At 38.7% G+C, this 24558-nt stretch overlaps 1 protein-coding gene across 8 annotated transcripts in view; it reads right to left on the bottom strand.

The window, feature by feature from the left end:
- The window catches only part of ank2b (ankyrin 2b, neuronal), a 114132-nt gene that overhangs the window by 8018 nt on the left and 81556 nt on the right, over positions 1–24558 (bottom strand). For 7 of the 8 annotated variants that reach the window (XM_053233144.1, XM_034303364.2, XM_034303374.2 and 4 more), the window contains 12 exons: positions 24280–24508; positions 23525–23650; positions 23261–23383; positions 22473–22505; positions 21637–21658; positions 14194–19152; positions 12968–13045; positions 12479–12610; positions 11982–12128; positions 11599–11785; positions 11437–11512; positions 258–1424 (listed from right to left, as the gene is read on the bottom strand). In XM_053233144.1, coding sequence (XP_053089119.1) covers positions 258–1424; positions 11437–11512; positions 11599–11785; positions 11982–12128; positions 12479–12610; positions 12968–13045; positions 14194–19152; positions 21637–21658; positions 22473–22505; positions 23261–23383; positions 23525–23650; positions 24280–24508 — 7279 coding nt within the window. The remainder of the gene's footprint in view (positions 1–257; positions 1425–11436; positions 11513–11598; positions 11786–11981; positions 12129–12478; positions 12611–12967; positions 13046–14193; positions 19153–21636; positions 21659–22472; positions 22506–23260; positions 23384–23524; positions 23651–24279; positions 24509–24558) is intronic. The other variant, XM_026937303.3, reaches the window with a different exon arrangement.

Here is a 24558-nt window from a genome sequence, read left to right on the forward strand (position 1 = left end):
TCAACCTCTTCAACCCCTTTCCCTCCCTGACTTCCTGTTTCAAAAGGAAATACTTTGGATAATATGGAATAAAATCATGGATTTTCATGGGCACTTTATCTGTACTGAGTAGTTATGTGTCATCCATCAGTGTTGCACTACTCAGATGTCAAGTATCAGTATCAGGTCAGTATATTAGATTCAGTCATGGGACAGCTACTCTCAACCTGGGAAGCAAACTGTGCAAGCTCTAGTTTCACTTATGCGCAAAGGCTTACCCTTCCTAGGGAATCATCATCTTCATCATATTGGCCTCCCTGCCTTGGAGGTAGCTCTTCAGCATAGGAGTGCTCATCTGCATACCCATAAGGATATGCTATCTCTTCATCATGTTCACCTACACACTCATCCTCTGGTTCAAGAACAATGGGCAAATCAGTTTCCTCACTTCCCCAGGATGCTGGGCATGGGCTATCTTGGCTGTCTAATTCTGACTTTTCTGTTATTTTGGGCGTGGCTGACAAACAGTCATAGGCTGGAGTGTATGGTAAGGATGAGGATTCTTCAACATGGTAAACAGTTTCAGAATCAAAAAGTTTTTCTGATCTCAGCTCTGGTTCAGATACATCTGAAAATGTTTGTTGACAATCAAAGAACTCAGTATCTGACTCTAAACTATCTGCTTGGACAGGCCTTCGGTTGGCTTTCAGGTCAACATCCATCAAACTCTCATCTGTAGATTGAGATATCTCAGATGAACTAGGAGCCAAAGCAGTTTCCATGGGACTTATTTCACTGGAGACTAACTTTGGGTCATCAGTACTAAGTGCAGACACTGTTTTCTCAAATTCAGAAATTACATAAGGAAAAGTGTCAAAATACTGCTTCTCAGTGGATAATTGTGAATTAGTAGGTAGCTCTTGGTTAGAACATAATTCACTAGACACAGATGTCACAGAACCCAGACCAGTGGGTAACACTCTACTGCCTAAAAATGGTGTTCTCCTAGAACTTGACATCACATCTCTGCCATCAGAAGAGGGAGAACTTGAAATGGATAAATTAGGAGTCACTGTCCTGTGAGATTGTCTATGATTGAAGTGGAAAGGAGTTGTATGTATTTGACATAATCCAGATGTTTCCTTTGGCTGCTCGAGTGACTGCTTGAGTGGTATCATGGGACATCCAGTTTCCAGATTAGTACTAACAACTGTTCTTCCCTCAGGTATAAAGTGTAGTGACTTTGGGTCACTTACACCTGGTTCTATGTTACCTTCACTGGTCAAAGTAGATACAATTGCTTTTTGTTCTAAAATGGTCACACTGGCACTTTGATTTTGGATTTGTGAGGAGTCATCCTCACTGCCACTGGTATTTTTAATTTTTATTTCTATATTATGTTTTTTTGACTTAATATCCTTTTCTGAAACGTTATCCTGCAGAGCCTGAAAGGGAGGATAAGCATGAAATCAGATATATACTTTGCTACATTATTTGCATCAGATTCATGCAGACATATGCACTCTCATGATAACTGCACTATGTATTGAGAACACCAAATCACACAAGACTTGTTTTACAATTGAGAATTGTTTCACAATTAACCATGCAGATATTAGATATAAAGCCTTTTGAAAGGTCTCAGGACATGTTAGATTGCATTCAAAGAATTCGCCACACTAATTGTACAGCTCCTAAGGGTGAATTCACATTGTTGGTAAATTAGTGGATCAAGAAGAATCAAAAAGATCTTTCTGTCATGACACAAACATTATCCAAACATTTCTCCAAGGTGTCATACACTGCAACTAAACCACGGTGGCATGCTAAGCTGCTTACCCTTGTTTTGAATTCCTGCTGGCCTATTTTGGAGGTAGGGCTGTCAGATCTTTCTTCAAGACCCTGCTTGTGCTGAAGCTCCAACTCCTGTTCAACTATCTTAATTCTCTGATGATCTCCTTGGGTGCTTAAAATACTTCTACCATCTCCATCATATGCAGATATTTTCTTTACTTTGTTCATCGCTGGAGAGGATGCCTCTCTGGGTTCAATAAGCTTGGCCTCTTGTTCTGGTTCCAAGACAAATTCATGCCAACAGGGCAGTGTTCTGCTACCACTATTTAGGACATAATTGAAATTTCTCTGGCTCTGTGCTGATGTTGCCAAGTCAAGCAATGCATCATCACTTGCCGAGTCAGATGTGTTGTCTGGCATGGAGTCTTTACACTGTGTTTGAGATGTTACTGACTCAGGGGATTCTGGGCGGCAATCAATATCAAATATCAGAGAGTCAGGTGTAATATATACAGTGGGTTCTCTCTCTCTCAGTGCTTCAGGGGATGGACCTCTGCATGTAGACTCAAAGGAAAAAGTGGGGGATGATAACGATCTTGAGTCGCATTCTGATAATTCATAACCAGGTGATACTGGCCTTTGCTCAGTCTCTGGCCAAAGTGATGCATATGCTGAAGACATCCAATTTATATCACATTTTTGTAAATCAGACATTACTGGTGATATATGTATTAAATTTGTCACTGACAACTGCCTGAATTGGACGTCATGTTCATATGGAACTGGTGAAGGGGCTAAGAATTCAGGTATAGGAGAGTCTGGGGAAAGTCTTTGAAATTCATTTACAGATGACACAGACTCTGGGGAAGGGGGTCGACTTCCATACTGAAAAATCATTGTATAAGGTAATAAAGGCATATGCTCAGGTATAGGCGAATCAGGTGTGACAGGTCTGAATTCATGTACAGATCTAACAGACTCTGGTGATGAAGCTCTGAGATCATCTGAACTTTCCAGATATTCATGCCCCTCAGGTGTATACCGAGATATAGAATCAGCAGAGTTTTCTTCAGGAAATTCAAAAGATTCCCTATCATATTTCCTTGACTGTGTTAAGGGTAAAGTTGAGAATGCTGTTTGATTTTCAGGTATAGTCAAAATCTTGTGGGCTTGCTTAGAAATTTGAGAAGTCTCATGAGTAAGGGCTGGTATTTTATAACTCCCTTGATCAGTGATGCCATTAGACTCATCCATTTTGCAAGTCTGAACAATTTCCATTCTACAGCCAGTATACTCAAACACACCTGTTTTGGGACTGAACATTTCACCCTTGTAATGGGGGTCATGTATGTGAGATATAAGGTTCAAAGGAATAGTTTTGTATACGAGTTTGTATTCAGGCACCATTTTGATAGTCTCTTGAAATTGAGGATATGACGTAGGTCCAGATGAGTCAAATGACTCTCTACTTTGTTCAGCAGTAAATAAATCTCCTTCATAACCTTTACATTCTCTAGTTTCTGAATGTACTGATTCAGCTGAATATGTTTTATATCCACACACTGGCCAAGTACTGTCAAACAGTATTGTCTGAAATTCTGAAATAGGTGAGTCAGGCGACAGTGGTCTATTTTCATCTGCTGATACTACTGAATCAGGTGAAGCTGGTCTACAATCAGAAGGAACAGCAGTGAAAACATTAAACTCATAATCTTCATGTGAAACCATAGATTCAGGAGAGGATGATCTATATCCTGTTACTGACACAAAATCAACCAACATTGTTGAGTACTCTGGTATTGGTGAATCTGGAGAAAGTGGTCTACATGCAGTAACTGAATCTGGTGAAGATCCTCTAATCTCCGATGCCGAGATCATAGACTGTGGTGACATAGCAAATAATTCATATTGTACTGAATTAGTAAATAATGATTCAGGTGAACATGATCTATATCCAGAAACTGGCAGAGTACTCTCAAAGAAAGATGGTCTGAATGCTTGGATAGGCGAGTCAGGTGATAATCGTGTGTTCTCATCTATTGATGCCATTGAGTCAGGAGATGATGGTCTATGATCAGAATCTGCAGTACTGACAATGTTAACCTCATAATCTTTATCTGAAGCCACAGACTCAGGAGAGGCTGATCTATGTCCTGTTACTAACACTAAATCAACCAACATTGCTGAGTACTGTGGTACTGGTGAATCTGGAGATAGTGATCTACATGAGCTAATTGAATCTGGTGAGGATCCTCTAAAGTCTGAAGCTAAGATCATAGATTCAGGTGAAATAGGCCTGTACTCTGAGGCGGAGTCAGGGCTAAGGGGTCTAGCTTCAAATTCTGACTGAACTGAGTCAGGTGACGCTGGCCTTTGCTCAACAATAAAAAAGTATCCAGGAAATGATTCATGTTCTATTGAATTGGACCATACTGACTCAGGTGAACATGATCTATACCCAGAAACTGGCAAACTACTCTCAGGAAAAAATGGTCTGAACTGTTGTATAGGTGAGTCAGGAGATAATGGTCTATTCTCATCTGCTGATTTCATGGAATAAGGTGATGATGCCCTAGAAACTGTGACAGCATTTGTCTCATTATCATCATCTTCATCATAATTTTTATCTGAAGCCATAGACTCAGGAGAGGATGGTCTATGTCCTATTACTGGCATTAACTCACAGAATAATCCTGAGTACTGTGGTATTGGTGAATCTGGAGATAGTGGTCTACATGCACTAAATGAATCTGGTGAAGATCCTCTAATATCTGAATCTAAGATCAAAGATTCACGTGACATAGGCCTGTACTCTGGGATGGAGTCAGGGCTAAAGGGTCTAGCTTCAAATTCTGATTGAATTGAGTCAGGTGACTCTGGCCTTTGCTCAACATCAAACAGGTCTCCAGAACATGATTCATTTTCTATTGAATAAGAACATACTGATTCAGGCGAACATGATCTATACCCATAACCTGGAAGTGCATGCTCAGGAAACAAAGATCTAAAATCTGGTATAGGTGAGTCTGGGGGTAAGTAGTCATTAGCAACTAATGATGCTACAGATTGAGGTGAGGTTCTACAATCAGAACTTATGGAACTCAAAATATTTAATTCATAATCTGAACCTGACCCTAAAGATTCAAGTGAGGATGATCTACAGCCTGTTACTGGAACCAGTTCAGAGAACACTGCTGAGTACTGTGGTATTGGTGAATCTGGAGATAGTGGTCTACATGCACTAATTGAATCTGGTGAAGATCCTCTAATGTCTGATTCTGGGATCATAGATACAGGTGACATAGGCCTGTACTCCGGGATGGAGTCAGGGCTAAGGGGTCTAGCTTCAACTTCTGATTGAAATGAGTCAGGTGACGCTGGCCTTTGCTCGATGACAAACAGTCCTTCAGGAAATGATTCATTTTCTATTGAATTAGAATGTACTGATTCTGGCGAACATGATCTGTATCCAGAAACTGGCAAACTACTCTCAGGAAAAAATGGTCTAAACTGCTGTATGGGTGAATCAGGTGATAATGGTCTATTTTCCTTTGCTGATTTCATGGAATCAGGTGATGATGCTCTAGATACTGTCCAAGTAACAGCATTTAACTCATAATCATCATCTTCATCATAATCTTTATCTGAAGCCATAGACCCAGGAGAGGACAAGCTATGTCCTATTACTGGCATTAAATCACAGAATAATCCTGAGTACTGTGGTATTGGTGAATCTGGAGATAGTGGTCTACATGCACTAAATGAATCTGGTGAAGATCCTCTAATATCTGAATCTAAGATCAAAGATTCACGTGACATAGGCCTGTACTCTGGGATGGAGTCAGGGCTAAGGGGTCTAGCTTCAAATTCTGATTGAATTGAGTCAGGTGACTTTGGCCTTTGCTCAACAACAAACAGGTCTCCAGAACATGATTCATTTTCTATTGAATAAGAACATACTGATTCAGGCGAACATGATCTATACCCATAACCTGGAAGTGCATGCTCAGGAAACAAAGATCTAAAATCTGGTATAGGTGAGTCTGGGGGTAAGTAGTCATTAGCAACTAATGATGCTACAGATTGAGGTGAGGTTCTACAATCAGAACTTATGGAACTCAAAATATTTAATTCATAATCTGAACCTGACCCTAAAGATTCAAGTGAGGATGATCTACAGCCTGTTACTGGAACCAGTTCAGAGAACACTGCTGAGTACTGTGGTATTGGTGAATCTGGAGATAGTGGTCTACATGTACTAAATGAATCTGGTGAAGATCCTCTAATATCTGAATCTAAGATCATAGATTCAGGTGACATAGGCCTGTACTCTGGGATGGAGTCAGGACTAAGGGGTCTAGCTTCAAATTCTGATTGAACTGAGTCAGGTGACTCTGGCCTTTGCTCGATATCAAACAGGTCTTCAGGAAATGATTCATTTTCTATTGAATTAGAATGTACTGATTCTGGCGAACATGATCTGTATCCAGAAACTGGCAAACTACTCTCAGGAAAAAATGTTCTAAACTGCTGTATGGGTGAGTCAGGTGATAATGGTCTATTTTCCTTTGCTGATTTCATGGAATCAGGTGATGATGCTCTAGATACTGTCCAAGTAACAGCATTTAACTCATAATCATCATCTTCATCATAATTTTTATCTGAAGCCATAGACTCAGGAGAGGACGGTCTATGTCCTATTACTGGCATTAACTCACAGAATAATCCTGAGTACTGTGGTATTGGTGAATCTGGAGATAGTGGTCTACATGCACTAAATGAATCTGGTGAAGATCCTCTAATATCTGAATCTAAGATCATAGATTCAGGTGAAATAGGCCTGTACTCTGGGATGGAGTCAGGGCTAAGGGGTCTAGCTTCAAATTCTGATTGAATTGAGTCAGGTGACTTTGGCCTTTGCTCAACATCAAACAGGTCTCCAGAACATGATTCAGTTTCTATTGAATAAGAACATACTGATTCAGGCGAACATGATCTATACCCATAACCTGGAAGTGCATGCTCAGGAAACAAAGATCTAAAATCTGGTATAGGTGAGTCTGGGGGTAAGTAGTCATTAGCAACTAATGATGCTACAGATTGAGGTGAGGTTCTACAATCAGAACTTATGGAACTCAAAATATTTAATTCATAATCTGAACCTGACCCTAAAGATTCAAGTGAGGATGATCTACAGCCTGTTACTGGAACCAGTTCAGAGAACAATGCTGAGTACTGTGGTATTGGTGAATCTGGAGATAGTGGTCTACATGTACTAAATGAATCTGGTGAAGATCCTCTAATATCTGAATCTAAGATCATAGATTCAGGTGAAATAGGCCTGTACTCTGGGATGGAGTCAGGACTAAGGGGTCTAGCTTCAAATTCTGATTGAACTGAGTCAGGTGACTCTGGCCTTTGCTCGATATCAAACAGGTCTTCAGGAAATGATTCATTTTCTATTGAATTAGAATGTACTGATTCTGGCGAACATGATCTGTATCCAGAAACTGGCAAACTACTCTCAGGAAAAAATGGTCTAAACTGCTGTATGGGTGAGTCAGGTGATAATGGTCTATTTTCCTTTGCTGATTTCATGGAATCAGGTGATGATGCTCTAGATACTGTCCAAGTAACAGCATTTAACTCATAATCATCATCTTCATCATAATTTTTATCTGAAGCCATAGACTCAGGAGAGGACGGTCTATGTCCTATTACTGGCATTAACTCACAGAATAATCCTGAGTACTGTGGTATTGGTGAATCTGGAGATAGTGGTCTACATGCACTAAATGAATCTGGTGAAGATCCTCTAATATCTGAATCTAAGATCAAAGATTCACGTGACATAGGCCTGTACTCTGGGATGAAGTCAGGGCTAAGGGGTCTAGCTTCAAATTCTGATTGAATTGAGTCAGGTGACTTTGGCCTTTGCTCAACATCAAACAGGTCTCCAGAACATGATTCATTTTCTATGGAATAAGAACATACTGATTCAGGCGAACATGATCTATACCCATAACCTGGAAGTGCATGCTCTGGAAACAAAGATCTAAAATCTGGTATAGGTGAGTCTGGGGGTAAGTAGTCATTAGCAACTAATGATGCTACAGATTGAGGTGAGGTTCTACAATAAGAACTTATGGAACTCAAAATATTTAATTCATAATCTGAACCTGACCCTAAAGATTCAAGTGAGGATGATCTACAGCCTGTTACTGGAACCAGTTCAGAGAACACTGCTGAGTACTGTGGTATTGGTGAATCTGGACATAGTGGTCTACATGCACTAAATGAATCTGGTGAAGATCCTCTAATATCAGATTGTAATAACACTGACTCGGGTGACATAGGTCTGTATTCAGGTGAAGATCCTCTAATATCTGAATCTAAGATCATAGATTCAGGTGAAATAGGCCTGTACTCTGGGATGGAGTCAGGGCTAAGGGGTCTAGATTCAAATTCTGATTGAAATGAGTGAGGTGATGCTGGCCTTCGCTCGACATCAAACAGGTCTCCAGCAAATGATTCATTTTCTATTAAATTAGAAGATATTGATTCAGGTGAACATGATCTGTATGCAGAAACTAGCACACTACTCTCAGGAAAAAATGGTCTTAACTGCTGTATAGGCAAAACTGGTGATAATGGTCTGTTCTCTGCTGTTTTCACACTGTATTCAAAAACAGTAGTGTTGGGGCAGAATGTTTTACCTTTGTACTGGGGATCATGTACTTTACTCATAAGATTATGAGCTTTTCTCTTAGTGGCTGCAACTTCACTTTCCTTGGTTGAGAATGTTTCAAGATTAAATGGGTTTTGGATTTGCCCTGTTACACTAGGCCTACCTTCTGACAACCTGATTGTATTCGGTTCATGATTGGACACAGAGTCACATGGATCTGTGGTTAAGGTTTCAGCATCTGCTCCTTTTAATGGCATACTTAATTTACAGTCTTTCTGACTACCAAGTCTATGTGTCAAAGTAGATTCAACCTGTTCAGGTAGCTGGGTATTCCCTTTTTCTTGTGTTTCATTTTTTGATAACTTTTTTATCTTTTGACATTTTTCAACAGGTACCTTAGCAGATAAATCTAAACTCATTGGTTTTTTGATGTTTTCAGAGTCACTGGATGTTAACTCTTTTTCAGATTCCATGTGTGCTGTCTGTTTGATTAAATGTTTGGTAGAATCAGGAAGTAAGGGATGTTCTAAAGCACATTTATTTAAGCAGTTATCAATTTCCAAAATATCAGGGGATTGCTGCCTGAAACCATGGCTTTGCAACAACTTAGGTTCAGCATCTGATGTAAGAATATTTGATAATTCTGTCTGTAATATTAAATCTGGTGAAAGTGGTCCAGGGATATTTAATGATGATTCTGAATCTGGTGAAGATGGCTGATTCTCAAACAGTTTTCTTGTGGGTGTGTCTTGTGGGATCAATTTGTGTGCTTTGTCTGAAAGATCTGACTCAAGTGATTCAGAGTGATATTCTAAAGATGTATACAATTCACAAATTGGTACTGAAAAGTTTGGTGTTGTGGAATCAGGTGAAAGAGGTATGTGTTCATTTACAGATGAAAATGAATCAGGTGACAAAGGTCGACATTCCTCTGAAAATGGTATAGGTGAAATAAGTTCACATTCTTTGTCTGAAGGATCAGATACAGATAAAGATCTACATTCTTTTATAGGCATGAATTCATATACATTTTGAACAAATCTAGGTAGAGGTGAATCAGGGCAAAGGCCTGAATTCCATTCATTGCCCAATGCTGCTGATTCAGGAGATGATGGTCGACCTGCAAACAACCATTCTGAAGACAATTCATACCCTAAATCTGAAATCTCAGATTGAGGCGATGATGATATAGATCCTTTCACTTGTGTAAGATAGTCAGATACTTCTGGTGTAAAACTGGGTATTGGTGAGTCACAGGAAAGCGACTTATACTCATTCAATGATACTGTTGATCCAGGGTCAGATGATCTATCCACAAAGATATCAGAAATCCAAGGGTCATGCTCAGAGTCCAGGGGAGTCTCAGGGGATAATTCTCTGTCTAACCTGTCAATGGTAAAGGACCCAGGAGAAAAAGATCCATTTGATTCAGGTGTAAATGATCTACATTCAGTCCATGATCCTGGTGAAACTGGTCTATCTATTTCATCAGTAACCATTAAAAAATATCTTTGTGGACTGAATTGAGTGCTTGACTCATGCACATGAAAAGAGTACAACTGATCCGAGTCAGCAGAAATCCTAGTTGTGTCCACTTGCATAGTAAATTCTGGTGCTGTGTATTTACAAACTGGTGGTAGAGGTGAATGTGGTCTAAAATCAGGTACAGGAGAATCAGGAGAGAGAAGTTTATGTTCAGTACCTGATGCTACAGATTCAGGTGAACATGCTCTTAATTCATCTATCAGCATACATGAGTCTAGTGAGCCTGATCTGTACTCAAATGGAATTGGTGAGTCTGGTGGTAGTGAAACAGTAGATTCAGGCGATAAGGATCTATATTCATGCAAAGATATTTCCAAGTCACCTTCATATCCAGATACAGAAACTGGTGATGATGATCTACACTCAGTTGGAGACATCAAATAATCTTGCATGAAAGGCTTAGACTGGGGTATGTGTACTTCAAAATCGGTACTGAACTTTAGAGAGTCTGACTCATCCATGATAGGATTTGATAAAGAATTTGTCTGCCCAGTTGCTGAGTCAAGTGACATCTGAGTACATGTAGGGTCAATATTACTTGCTGCAATTTCACCCTCATGCCAAGGCAACACCTGATTTGGGGGTGAACTACAAACTGTCTTAACATTTTGCAGTTGCTCCTTGGTGGAAATATTTGTGTCGGTTGTTTCTGAGGATACAGAACCAACTTGATCAACATTTAAGGCCTCTGCTGCATCCACTTTGTTCTCAGTGAAGTCCTCATGTTCATATGATTCAAAACTCTCTGTAACTATGTTAATATCTTTGCCAAGAGTCTTTGCATAAACATAATCTTCACCAAATAGGGCTCTGTAGAATTGATCAGAAATCTCCTCAACATGGCGCTTCATGTACTCAACACTTGGCTTCTGGTTACATGGCAGCTCACACACAGATTTTACCTCGGCTTTTGGGATTGGTATTTCCATCTCACAATGTGGATTTTCTGTTATTGATGAAGCTTGTGCTAGTGTAACTCTGTCAGAAACCATTTTGTTTGATGGCTGAAAGAATGGAAGTGATGTAGGAGACACATTATGGGAAACATAATCCTCAGGTGCTTGTTTGAGGTCTGCAGAGAGCTCACTGAAATCTGCCTCACTATGCTCCGATTCCAACAAGGTCTCTTCAAAATCTGTCATTTTTATTTCTTTTTGCTTTTGTCTGCAGTCCCTGGGTAATTCAGTGGATGTAATGATCTCTCCAATATACTCATTAATAGGGATGTGCTCAGATTGTCCCCCAGCTGCTCCTAACTCTTGTAGTGCCTCATCGTAAATGGGATTTAAGTGCTGTGACGGAATTTTGGAATGTGATTTGAACTGCTGTGATGGTACTTTGGAAACAGCTCCCTTTTTGTAAACTGGGCCATATTGTTGAGACTGGAGCTTCCATGGTGCAGTTTTGTACAGGGTAAAGAAAGGACTTACTTTTTTGACAGTGCCAGGGAACTGTTGTCTTAGGCCAATCATCTCAAAACCAGACAGTGTTGAGCCTGCAGCCACCCTGTAAATAAATATGATTTTAAAAATAAAGTAGATTTAAAGCTATTGGTTTGATAAATGACTGAGTGAGATCTTCAAATGACTCACTCTTCAGCTTTATCTATGTGCAGCTGCAACTTCTCTTTCTGGGTATCACTGAGTGAAGATACACTAGAAGAGAGATCCTCGACAGATACTAATGGAGGGTGACGCCCAGACTTTGGCCTTCTTGAAGTGAGCTCTGTGTGGCGGACTGGCCTAGGGCTGTCGATGTCCTCGTGAAGAGCTGAGAAACCTGGATGGGGATATAACACTGTTGTAATTCTGGCTTTAAAAATTAAGGCAAGACACTGTGAGCTACAAATTGAGCAATAGTTCCACATCTTAACTTGGGGTTACAACTGCAATTATATCTGCCTAATCTTATCTTCTCTTCTTTTAAATTATATATTATTTATTTTCATATTTGTCAAAGTGGATGTTATGGTTACCTTCACTGTGGTCCAGTGATATAGACTGCTCCATTTCTGCATAGGTATGTGATGAGTGGTCCTGAGTGGACTGTACGATCTTTGCTTCGATGAGATGTACAATGTCCATACGGTTAATCTTTGTGAGCTTTGAGATTAAAATGCTTTCTGTGGAGAATTTGAAAAGATTCAACAAATTAAATGCGCATTCTGTTTATGATCCATTTGACCATTCAAATCTGAGATTTAAGCTAAATAAAGATAGTTATGTCTGATCCCATAATGTCTAATAACAATATTATCCACTTTTTAGGACATATTATCTTGTGTTGATGACCTACAAGTCAAGTGGATATTTTTATTATGACATACAGTACTATTCTACAATGTCTTGGTTTCTATTTGTGGCAAATAAAAAGTAGAACCAGTGAGCTAATCATTTAAATGAGTATTTAATACACTACTTGGAATAATTGTGACATTTTTATTTACTTTTAGAACGTGATTAACAATCCTACCTGTAGCGTTTGTCCCCTCTCTTTTTGTCCATAGTCTTATGAGTGCATGACTTTGGTCTTGTAATGAGTTTGGATTCTCTACTCTTATCTGACTGACCTGCTCTTCATCAAATTCAAGTTCACGAGCCAGCTCTAGAGGAACAATAGAGAACACGGCAATGTTTGAAAGAAGACAGTTTGAAAGACTGTAGAGCAAATAATATTGCTGGAATTTTAAAGGGAGTAAGAGCTAATTTGACTTACTGATGTCAGAGTTCTGTTTAAATTGTACATACAGTATTTATGAATACAAAGCCATCCGACCCACTGTGTGTTATCATATCTGCCAACTTACTGAAAGCAAGTAATAAACCCATCAGAGCACACATATAATGTGTGATTTTAAATCTGCTAGAGGTACACAGGATATGGGTGATGTATGGATCTTTGGACCATGAATCTTTCTGTCAATGTTCCTGTGATATCACCAAATACTAATGCTGCTTTTACCTGTCCAGCTGAAACCAAGATGATCAGCCATTACAGCCAATCGTCCTTCCTTCCTGTCAAGCTCATCCTGTGGATCCACTGCAAATACCATGGTCAAGACACATAAGATGCCATCACCAAAACACATACTAAAGAACTAAGAAAAAAATGGTCCCTATAATTTTGAATAGAAGCAGTCACAAAAAAGATCATATCCACCACCAATATACACAAAATATAAATGAAATACAGGTAGGTGACAAATTAAAAGGGAAAAAAAGTACTGAAAAGTGTTGACCCACTGCAAGATGCCAGAATAGCTTTGATATGACTTGACACAAGTGTCTGGGACTGTACTGGAAAAATGGTGGGGCACTTTTTAAAAAGATAATTGCTTAGTTGGTGTTTTGATGATGGTGGTGAAAAGCGCTGTCTAACACATTGAGATCTGGTGGCTGCAATGATCGAAGTATAATATTTACATAGTTTTTAAAACATTCAGTGAGCCCTTGTGCCCTGTAGATGGGGCATTGCCATCCTGAAAGAGGTCAATCTCATCCCATCCCACTCTACACTCTAAGGTGACAAGTGAACACAAACCATGCTAGCAAAATATCTCCCACAGAATAATAGAGCTACCAGTTTTTCCTTTAATTTGTCACCCATCTGTATATAATCACTGGCTTTCTCTTGCTTTTACTTTTACTATATGTTTTTAAATGTGTTTGAATTATGTTTGAATTCTAACCAAAAATCATCAAACAGATATCAGAGGTATTGTGATTAGCTAGATTAGCTGTGATTAGGCAGGATTTCCAGTATGCATTTTCAGATATATGTCAGATATATATATATGTCAGATATATTCTCTGAGAATACTGTAAAGGTTTTTTGTTCTGGTGTATACTATGAACTATAATGCACTGCAGGAAATTTCAGGGAAAATATTGTAATTTGCCAGTAAACTTAATTCCATATGTGTATCCCTAAATGTATAGATGTATGGCAGCAGCCATTTCAGCATGCTATGAAGTTTAATACTTTAATACATATAGCATTTATAAAATCATTCTTGAAAATAGTCTAACACATACAAGGAAAAGAGACAGACACAAACACAATTCAAACGTCACAAAAGCACCAGAAAGAGTTGAAGCTTTAGCTACAAGACAGAGAGGCAGCACCTTCATTGCTAATGTGCTGAGGCAGATGAGAGAGAGAGAATGGGCCCCTTATGATGGGGATACCTTGACTTTGGACTTGGGCTTTATCAGCAGGGATTCTTTCCATCTGCGTCTCAACAGGGTCGTCCCATCGAGGCCTAATGACCAATGGGTCCTCAGGAAGAGGCATCTGCATGTCAGGGAAAGGCTCACTTTCTATTACTGAGACATCTATGGTGCTGCTTTCATCGTCCGACATGGAATCTGCCTCCTCTTTCTCTTTTTCTGCTTGGGCCAACCTTTCCACTAGCTTAGCTGCCTCATCACTAATCTCCTCAAAAAAATCAATAGACTTCTTGCGCCTCTCGGATGGCTGATCTTTTTTGCCAGTTGTAGTGGTCTGAGTTGGTTGACCAGGCTTTCCCCTGACAGGTAGCTTCGATGGTAATGTCTTATACTTGTTGGGCAACTCAGTACCTGCTGGACGACCCTGGTCCTTTTTTGCTGGTTTCTTTGTAGAATCACTTTCACAGTAGCTCTTGGCTTTGATAGACCTTGTCACTCTGGAGCTTACAGAGGGACCTGTGTCTGTCTCAGATTTTCTCCTTGTTTCAGGTTTTACAGGCAATTTAGACTTTTTCTCCTTGGGAGATTTCACAGATAAATCATGCTCTGTCTCCAATTTGTGGGATATAGCTTTTATAGGGATTCTTGATTTTGGCTTCTCCTCGTCCTTAGAGAAGGACTTTTTCTGAGTAGATGCAGTATTACCTTTAGAGTCAGGCTTTGGTTTTGACTTTGATATCATTTTGGAAGTTTGGTATGTCTTTTCAGGGGCTTTGGGTAGTTCTATCACTGAGTGCTCATCCTCTGGGGAGGAATCTGAGGACTCTTGGTCCTGCTGGGAATAAACTGATCGGGTTACTGTTGACACTGCTGTCTGGACATCAGTTATGATAGTGTCTGAAGAACCAAGATCAGTCCCTGAAGAACTATCTTCAGGTAACTTGTCTGTTTTTATTTCTACAGCTTCTTTTGCAATGTGGTTTTTATTTGTTTTGGGTGAAGCAGAAACAGCCAAATTAAAGGGGATTGTAGACTGTGAGGCATCTGACTTAGAAGCTATACTTGATTGATCATCCTTAGCTGTGGAGTGAAGGGATATGTCTGTAGCCGCATTTAAAAATTCCTCAGTGTCTTCTGGTTTAATCTGCACAGTGAGGTTTATGGCAACCTCTTTTTCTGCTCTAGTATATTCTGCACCAGATTCTTCCCTAATCTCTTCTATAAGTGCCTCTTCAATTGGTTGCTCTCCTATTTGAAAATAAGCAAAACCTTCCTCCTCATATCCCCTTTTGGTCATGTCTATTGCTCCACTTCTAGTCATTTCAAATAGTTTACCCTCTTGAAAAAGGAAAGGGTTTTGTTCACTTGTTGGCGTGCCTTCCTCGGTGGGCGTCCTTCCCGGTGTGGTGTCTGGAGTTGCACCTTGGGACTGTCGATCTACTGCCAGACCCAAAATCTTTTGCTCCTCTTCTTTGACTCTTGCTGCAAAGGCATCATCATCTTCCCGCATAGCATTCCAGTTGTCTGCCAGAGTTTTTGCAGTTACCCCTCTAGACTTTGTTTTAGGAAGTTCTTCCTCTAAATCATCTTCTTCAGTGTCATCATAAATACATATTTGTGGTTTAAATGTTTCCCTAGCTTGCCCAATAATACTAGAATCACTTTCAGCCCTTACACTTTCCCTGCTTAAACCTAGATCAGATGTCCCTGCAGGCCTTAAGTGATCACCTTTAACATCATCTGTTATATTACATTCTATCTGACTATGTGATTTGCTATAAACTCCGTGGTAGTCTGAAGCATCTTTTTGCATTTCACCCTTATCATCATATTTGCTTTCCCTTGACTTTCTATGGCTTTCCTCTTTTACTTCAGGAGGTATATTGACTGTCCCTTCATTGCTTAATAATTGTTTGTTGGTCTGTTCTAACTCTTTCATACTAAGTGAATGCATTTCTTTTTGTAGAAGAATCTGATGGGCTTTTGCTGTGTGCTTTTCTGAGACAGACTGAGGTCCCTCCATTGCGGATTCATCTGTTGATGCTGCAGTGTGGGCCATGTCCTCAGATGTTTGAGGGATCTCATGCACACCTGCTGGAAAAGGAGAGGGAGGTTGTACTTTAATAGTAGGTTCAACAGACTGTGCTACCTCTGACCCTTGTTTTGTCTCAGTAGGCCCAAGGCCATCCACTGAGGCTGTTTCAACTTTGGATTCAGGCCCAATCAATATGATGCTTTCATGTCCTCTTTCAGACTCATTCATGGTCTGAGAGAAGATATCTTTGCTATTGCCCTTTCTGTCTTTTTCATCTTGCTCCATCTCATCAAATGTTTTTATTTTTGCAGCCATTTTAAACATCTCTTCCTCAGGGGTGAATTTCCTCTGGGTAATGACACACTCCAACACATCTCCCTCTGCATCCTCAGGTATGACAGATGGAATTAGGAACTTGGAAAGGACCATAGGGTCTGGGGTTTTGGGATTGAGCTCATAACTTACCTCTTCAGAACTTGGGGTGTCAGGGGAAAAAGGACTCTTACCCGAACTCATCAGCTGGGATGTCTGCTTGCAACTGTCATCGTCGACACTACACTTCTGGTCTCTGGGGAGTCTATGCAAATTTTCTGGGGGTAACTCGGAAGCTTTGGAGGATGTCGGGTGCCCTGCAGTCACACTGGGTTGCTCTACTGTAGCAGGCAAGGCGATGATGTTTTTTTGTTCTATAGGGCTGCCTTCTAGAGAGTCACAGCATGGGGAGTCTTTAGTTGGACTAGGTTCAATTGAGTCTGGGGATTTATGGGAGGAGTTGTCTTCCATAAGGGGACTACCTTCTAATGAGTCCTTATGACTAATGGTTATAGAATCATCAGCTACTGGACTAATGGTCTCTGAATCTTGATGTCTAAGAGGCAATACTAAACCACTATGACCCTGTGTATCAGCCCTTGTAGCCAGGTAGTCAGCTGAAGTTGACAGGTGTTGACCATCTGATGGTTCTTCGTCACTCAAAAAACTGTCTATTGTTTCAGAACCCCTTTTCATTAGTTTTTGAGATTTTGGTGGTTTAGTTGATGTCAAAAGAATGTCCTCATCAACAGAGAATTTTTCATTAACAAATTTAACAGTTTTGCCCTGAGAAGCAGACACAGACTCACTTTTTGAAGGATAATCCACTGCATTTTTCACAGATAAGCATCCAAGAGTTGCTGTAGATGCCTGATCATCAGCTGTCATTGCACCAGTGGAAGAGGAGTCAGACAGTTTACTTGTCTCATCTTTGGCTGTAACTGTTTCTACTTTTGAGAGCTCTCCATCTATATATTGACCTGGCCGTTTGGGTGATGATGAAAGGCTTTCAGGACTTGTATCCAGAGTTTCTGCCATGCCTTCATGTTTGTCACTGTCCTCTGAGCTCATGTGAACTTCGCCTTCACCTATGCTGGCACAAGGGGAAACAGCTTGCCCTTCAATTTTGTGACTGTCAGAGCTGTCATCAAGTGCATCTGGGCCACTATAAAGTTCAGACACTCTAGTACCCTTAGACAAATCTTGGGTTACTGGAGTAGCCAAATTTCTCTGGACTGTAGGCTCTGCTGATTGTAAGGCAGAAGTGACCTCATCTTGTGTTTTTGGCATTTTAAGTTCTTGATACTGAACACTGTCTTCTGGTTCTGCTCTTACATTGGAACTTACATCTTGAGAATGTTGTATCTCTGTGCTAATCTGAAGTGCTTTTATTTTCTGTGGGTCAACACATTTTATAGTTTCAAGTGACTCTTCTTGTCCAAGTGATGATGCTTGAGACTGGGACTGTGTGGACAGAGTCTCCTTTATTTGAACTGTTTTTGTGTGCTTTGGTCCAGAACTTGCTTTATGTTCAAAAAGTCCAGACTTTCCCTTCGAAGGGTCTTGTCCTGTCTGAAATGCCTGCATGAGTTCCCTTACTGACATAGTCTCTTCTAGTCTCTCTGACTCAATTTTTGGTGATTTTATGGGCGCTTGTGTTTTTTTCGTGGTTGGTGTTTTTTGCTCTTTAATAACAGGAGATGATTTTTTTTCTGAAGACCCAGGAGAGGGTTTGCTGATAGGCTGCTTGCGGCCTCTTTGTTCCTCCTCCACCTTCTTTTGAAGAGCTTTAACTTTATCTTTAATTGAGCCAATGGGTGTTTCTTCAACTACTGGAGAAACAGGTGACATTTTTTGGTTTGTGGGGGCATGTAAGAGGCCATCATCTCGATGTGTTTTTTCTGTTCTCTCAATAACAGAACCTGTTTTTGAAGTGGGCACATTGTATTCGTCACTCTGTCCATGAGGCCCTTTTCTTCGAATGGGCTTTTTCACTTCAGCCACATGTATTTTCGTATCTTTGATCAGAGTCGGTACAATTTTTTTGCCACCTTTGCGCAAAACAACTTCGGTGAACTTTTCCTGTACCACACTCTTCGGCACTGTAGCACCAGAAGTCACAGGTACATCTAGAAAGTATTCTTTATGGTCTCCATCACCCTTTTGTGTCTGTGAACCTCGGCTACCTCGAATATCCTTAAGAAGTGCTTCTTGGGTCTCAAAAGCTGCCATCATTTTGGCCTCCTCAATTTCACAGTCTGAAAGAAGAACCCACTCCTCATCCTTTCTATATTGACGACTTTCTGCTTCTGCTGATTCTTCAACAACCTTATCTTCATATGTCCCACTCCTTAGAATTTCATTAACTTTCTCCAAATCCTCTTTTACCTTTTCCATTATTTCAAAAGGCTCCCCTGACACCTCCTCCACCCCTTTCTCTAGACTACCCCCATGCATAGAGTTTGACTTCTCAGAGGGATCAGTGGTCAGAATGGCAGTCATTTTGATCAGATCTTGTTTCATCTCTGACACCTCAGAGAGTAAATCTGGGCTTGCAAGGGCAGGAGAATCTCGAATCAATTGAGTTTTCAGGATGGATGTCTCTGTAGAATTTTCAGTATCTTCATCATCTTCCATTTACAAGGAGGACATTTAAGGAGCAAATTAAACAAAAATTTAAATTAAAGGGAACAAAGATTTGAAAAAGAGATCAGGTTTGGATTGGCACAAAGTTTCAAGGAACACAACAGGATTGAATGTTGTAAGAGTGAAGTAAAGACTAGAAGGACAGACAACAGACTTACAGGGATGAATAACAACTGCAAAGCAAATTATAGGCAAATCTTATAGACCTTAGGGGAATAAGCAGGAAATAACTTGCTTATCTGAAGTCCGCACAAAAGCACATTCACACATTCAAGACAATGGAAAAAAATCAACTAAAATACCAATTTAAATAAATAAAAATAAATAAAAACAAACATAGGTTCTCATACAGTGGAGGGCCAACACAGATAATCATTTGCTCAAGTAAACTCACAAATAAACTCAGGTTTACTACAGAAATTAATTAGGGTGAACGAGAGAAATAAACAATGTGTTCAAAAACTTTTTTACTTTCCAAAAGAAAGCCAGTGATATAACATTAGTGTTTGTTTTTCAGGAATAAAGTGATGGAAGTAATGATAAATTACTTGTCTGTGATCTAGTCAAGCTTAAATTAAAACCTAATAAAAATAATAATAAATAAATAAAATATCAGTAGATATAACTAGAACAACATGCAATGAAGAAGGTAATGTTAAGCAAGCTGTCAAACATAAAGATGATTATACTGTTTGCACCCATTCCCAACAACATTCACACACACTTTATGTAAGTCAAGTTATTTCCATGCAAAGCTTATTAACTTCTAATAGGTAAGTATCTAGTAGGTACTGATTCCAGCCCATATAAACAATTAGACACTTCATTATATTAAATAGTGTGGTAATGAAAGAGATCACATGCCTTAATCAATCTATGCAAATAAATGTAAATGAATTCCATATGAATTCAAGATCATGTCACCATTTTTACTTTCTGTCAATCACACACTGATGTGCACATGCATGCATATTAATTACTTTAATTACATACTAATTTGATGTTAGTTTGATGGATATAGTTGAGGCCAAAGTTTACATACACCTTGGCTAATGACATTCAAAATCAATTGACTTAAAAAAAACTCAACCGTAATTGACTTGCCAAATAAAATGTATGGTAACGTGAATTCAGTGGAGCTGTGAAAGACTGATATTTATTTTCTTTAGTCTAGGTGTATGTAGACATTTGGCCATAAATGGGTGGGTGGATGGATGGATAGATAAGATATACTAAACACAGGAAAAAGGAAACTACTTTGCTTTGCAGTTTGTTATAAATTTGATGGTAGGTGGAAAGCTATTTAATGACACAAATATCACATTATGAATTGAATTTCATGTTGCATGTTCATACAGGGACAGTATCTTTTTTAAAACTTGCCAAGAATTGAGGGAACCAGGGATGTGGGAAGGCATTTTACATTGGAGGTGCTGGAATTTTAAGCAGCATACACATGGTGTGTTCTATGATGTCACATCCAAGTGTAGTCAATATTATATACAACAGAGCAGTTGAATTCTCGAATCTGAAGGTGTTGATTAATTTTTTATAACAGCATGTATTTTATAACTGAGTATTTGCAACTGTAATATGAAAGATGATATGTATATATTAATGCACTCTTTCTAGTACAACATATCATTCCTATAACAGCTCATTTACAGGAACTTGTATGACAGACACTCCAGATAATCAAAGCCTAATAAACGTTATATAACAAAAAAAAAAAAAAAGGTGTATACTCATTGATATGGTGAACCTTTCCATTAAGAGACAATTATTGAGCATCAGCACTTTGAAAAATTCAGTAAATTTCCTGACACAGGAGTTAGTTCCTGTTAACACTTACAATATAGCAGCTATAAACAGTTATTCCCTATAAACATGCTACTTGTCATGTTACTGAGAAACCAAAAAGTGCAAACTCCTCTGTCCTGAAGACTCGAATCTCATGGATGTAAATGTAACTACGAGCAGTTGAAAAGTGCAATGTGTCTTTTTCTTTAATAAATTAAAAATTGTAATCACTGGCAAATCTCTTAGTTATAAGAGGAATACTATATCCAACATACAAACTCAAAAAGTACTCAAAATACTAAATTTTAAAGTTAGCATATTTTTTTATTCGTTTATCTATATATTATTATTATTTTAGCATTTTCAGTTAAAGGAATCCTAAAACACCTGGGTGCTGCAACACCCTGACCTCCCACATCCTTGGAGGGAACATAATGGAAAATGAGCGAAAGCTTCAAAAGATTATACTGTCTTACTTAAGTCGTGACAAGCTAGAGGTGGGTTAAATGGGATGCTGTGCAGCACCTCATTACCATTGTTATAACTGCTAAATTATAAATGGCAAATTATGCAGCACATTCTTTAGTAGTTAATCTGTATGTGAGTTGGTTAAAAGCAAACTTGTTTAATGAATGACAGATTAGAACTAGAAAAGAGAAGTGTCTTACATCTTCCAAGTGTTTGGCTAGTCTGCAAAGATAAGCAAGTAAAATAATTGTGATTAGTTGTAAACTACTGACTAGATGGAAACATCAATAAAAGAGAACAGAAACAGCCATGATCCTATTAGGTTTGGATAGGGAGGAACTCATTGGGCAAAACAACAAACACATTTTGCTATAAATAAAATATGAATTCTGTATATATTTCACTACAAATATACTTTATACAATATACAGTGGTAGCTCAGTGGTTAAGGCGTCAGGCTACTCATTGGAAATCCTAGCATCACCAAGTTGCCACTGTTGCGCGCTTGAGCAAGGCCCATAATCCCTAAATTGCTCAGTTGTATCCTTTCTCAACTGTAAGTTGCTTTAGATAAAAGCTTCATACAAATGACTAAAGAGTAAATTACATATGCTTTTTAAAGCTCAGTCACTGAAGATCCGGTGATCAACATATGCTCCGTTTTAGAAAAATATAATAATTTGACAATCTGTGAATATGTAAAACATTTTGTAACAATCCGAGCTAGAGGCAAAATGTATTATTTAGTAATTACAGTGGCGGACCTTAACTGTCTACAATTATAGAATTAAGCTATATAATAGCTACACACTATAAATTTCTATTATTCCTGAGGACTATGCATTTTTCACCTGGCCATGACAATTATTTGAATATTTGTAGTATAATATAAGCGAAGCAATTGAAAATAATAATATTTGTAAAAAAAAAAAATAATAAAAAAGGGAACTATTGTTCAATCATTATACTACAGAGGAAATAGAACATCCAAAAGTGTGGATGTTAAGAGAATAGAGGAAAATATCTCCACTGTTACCTCCTCATCAGGCTCTTGGTCTGAATCTGATTCCTTTGAGGAGCAAGTAGCAGTAAAAGAGAAGGAGTAGAGAGAGAGAGGGGGAGAGAGATTGAAAGGGAGACAGAGGAAAGGATAGAGAGAAGAAAAAAGAGAGAGCATGCAAAGCAGTTACCATAGCAACAGAACTCTTGAGCCAGCCTCTGAGGCATAGTATGAGAGGGGGTATTTGTGGAGGACATACACAGCCTAAAATGCTCTCACAGATACTGTTTTTGTTACCATTACTGATTAGTGATTATTTGTAAAATGACTTATTTGCAAATAGTTATTCACCTAATCATAACTAAAACATACATTACATAATTATAATTAATATAATTTTAACCAAATCATAAATCCCTAATCTAATCAGAATCCTAACCCTAGTATTACTGCATCTTAAAAGTGAAATGTATAGGCTTGTAGACCATAACTGAGCATGACGTTAAAATTGTGTAATATTATGTTTTAAAGTCTCCATTGTGTTAATTTCAGTTAGACTAAACTGAAACATAGCTTAATGTAACAGTGTGCAGTAGATATTCCAAAAGATTAAACTGTGAAATCAATATTTCATTTGATAGAAATAGTGAAGTACAAGCATAAATATTATAAGAATTCATGCACTCATTAAATGTAATAAAATAGAGAAGCCAGAAAGCATTCAAGAGACATCAGACATTAGATTTGTTGTGGTCACAGGTGTGTTTTTGGTTTTTATACAGTATCATTACCATGCATTATAAAGTGAGTGGTGGTTAAATTACCTTAGCATAAGCTGGTAGAGTAATATTTAGGTTGCATATAGCATTGTGGGCCAAACTCCTATATGATCTCGGCTCTTTCATGAAGGACAATCGACCACAAGGCTCCTGAGTATTATCTCGTATCTGGAAGATTTCCAACAAATAACCAAAACATTTTAGCAACAAAAATGTTACTCAGAACAAAATACCTCTTAACTTGCTCCTACAAGGAAGTAAATGTTTTCAAAAGAAATACACACAGCATGAATATGTTAGGGAGCTTACCTTTATAAAGAGGGCGAGTCGGTTTTCTTTGAAGGCAAAAAAGCTGAAGATATGATGTTGGCCGCTCTTGGTGAGGGGGACTAGATTCCCAAAGCAGTCTGCATAGATGGGTTTTCCTTCTAATACCTTCAATGGAACATCACAAGGATTATACCATTAAGATTTAGCCCTTATTATACAGGCTTCAATAGCTTACTTAAACATTTAATTTTTCAGAAATGAAGACAATTTTTACAGTGTTGCTAAAATGTAAAATGAGAGTTTTATGACATTTTATTTATTTTTTTTTATTGGGTATTAGTTTTTATTTCAGTAGAACAGACAGATAATGAATGGATATGTACAGTACTGTGAAGACCCAAAGTAGTTTTTAAAAGATGGTGAGCTCTACAATATACAAGCAGTGAGATGGTGCTTTTAGAAATGTGCCAAAATGCCTCTTTATGCTCTACAATACTTGTAAAGAGAAAACAGCTCATTTAATTTAGAAAATTCATTTCTTTCCTTCTGGGATTAATAAAGTGATCTATCTATCTATCTGCCTGCCTGCCTGCCTGCCTGTCTGTCTGTCTGTCTGTTGGTCTCTCTGTCTAGTTAATAAACTAAGACATAGTGAGTTTCACATTACAAATCTTACAGAGAACACCTGGGATGAATTTCTAAAAGACCGAACACATAATTTAGCCTGGTGAACAATTTAGTAAATAGCATTTCATGTTACCAAGTACTTTTGATAACATGAACCTCTACCATACCTCTACATCCCGACTTCGAGCCACCTCTGTGAAGTTCTCCTGCTGCTCCAGAGTTTTATCTATCTTGTCATCAGTCATGCAGAAACAGCGCAGGCGTGCCTCTATTGGATCATGGGTTTTGGCAAAGATGACAAATTTGGCCATGTAGGGCACACAGATTATCTCCCGATACACCTGTGTGGCGAAGTTGACTGACTCGTGGGCCTGTCGACAATCTATTAGCCAGAATCTAAATAGTGAGAGTTAGAAAACACAAGTGCTTTGATTGTCCTGTGATTA

The sequence above is a fragment of the Pangasianodon hypophthalmus genome, chromosome 4, assembly GCF_027358585.1.
Source record: "Pangasianodon hypophthalmus isolate fPanHyp1 chromosome 4, fPanHyp1.pri, whole genome shotgun sequence".
Lineage (NCBI taxonomy): Eukaryota > Metazoa > Chordata > Actinopteri > Siluriformes > Pangasiidae > Pangasianodon > Pangasianodon hypophthalmus.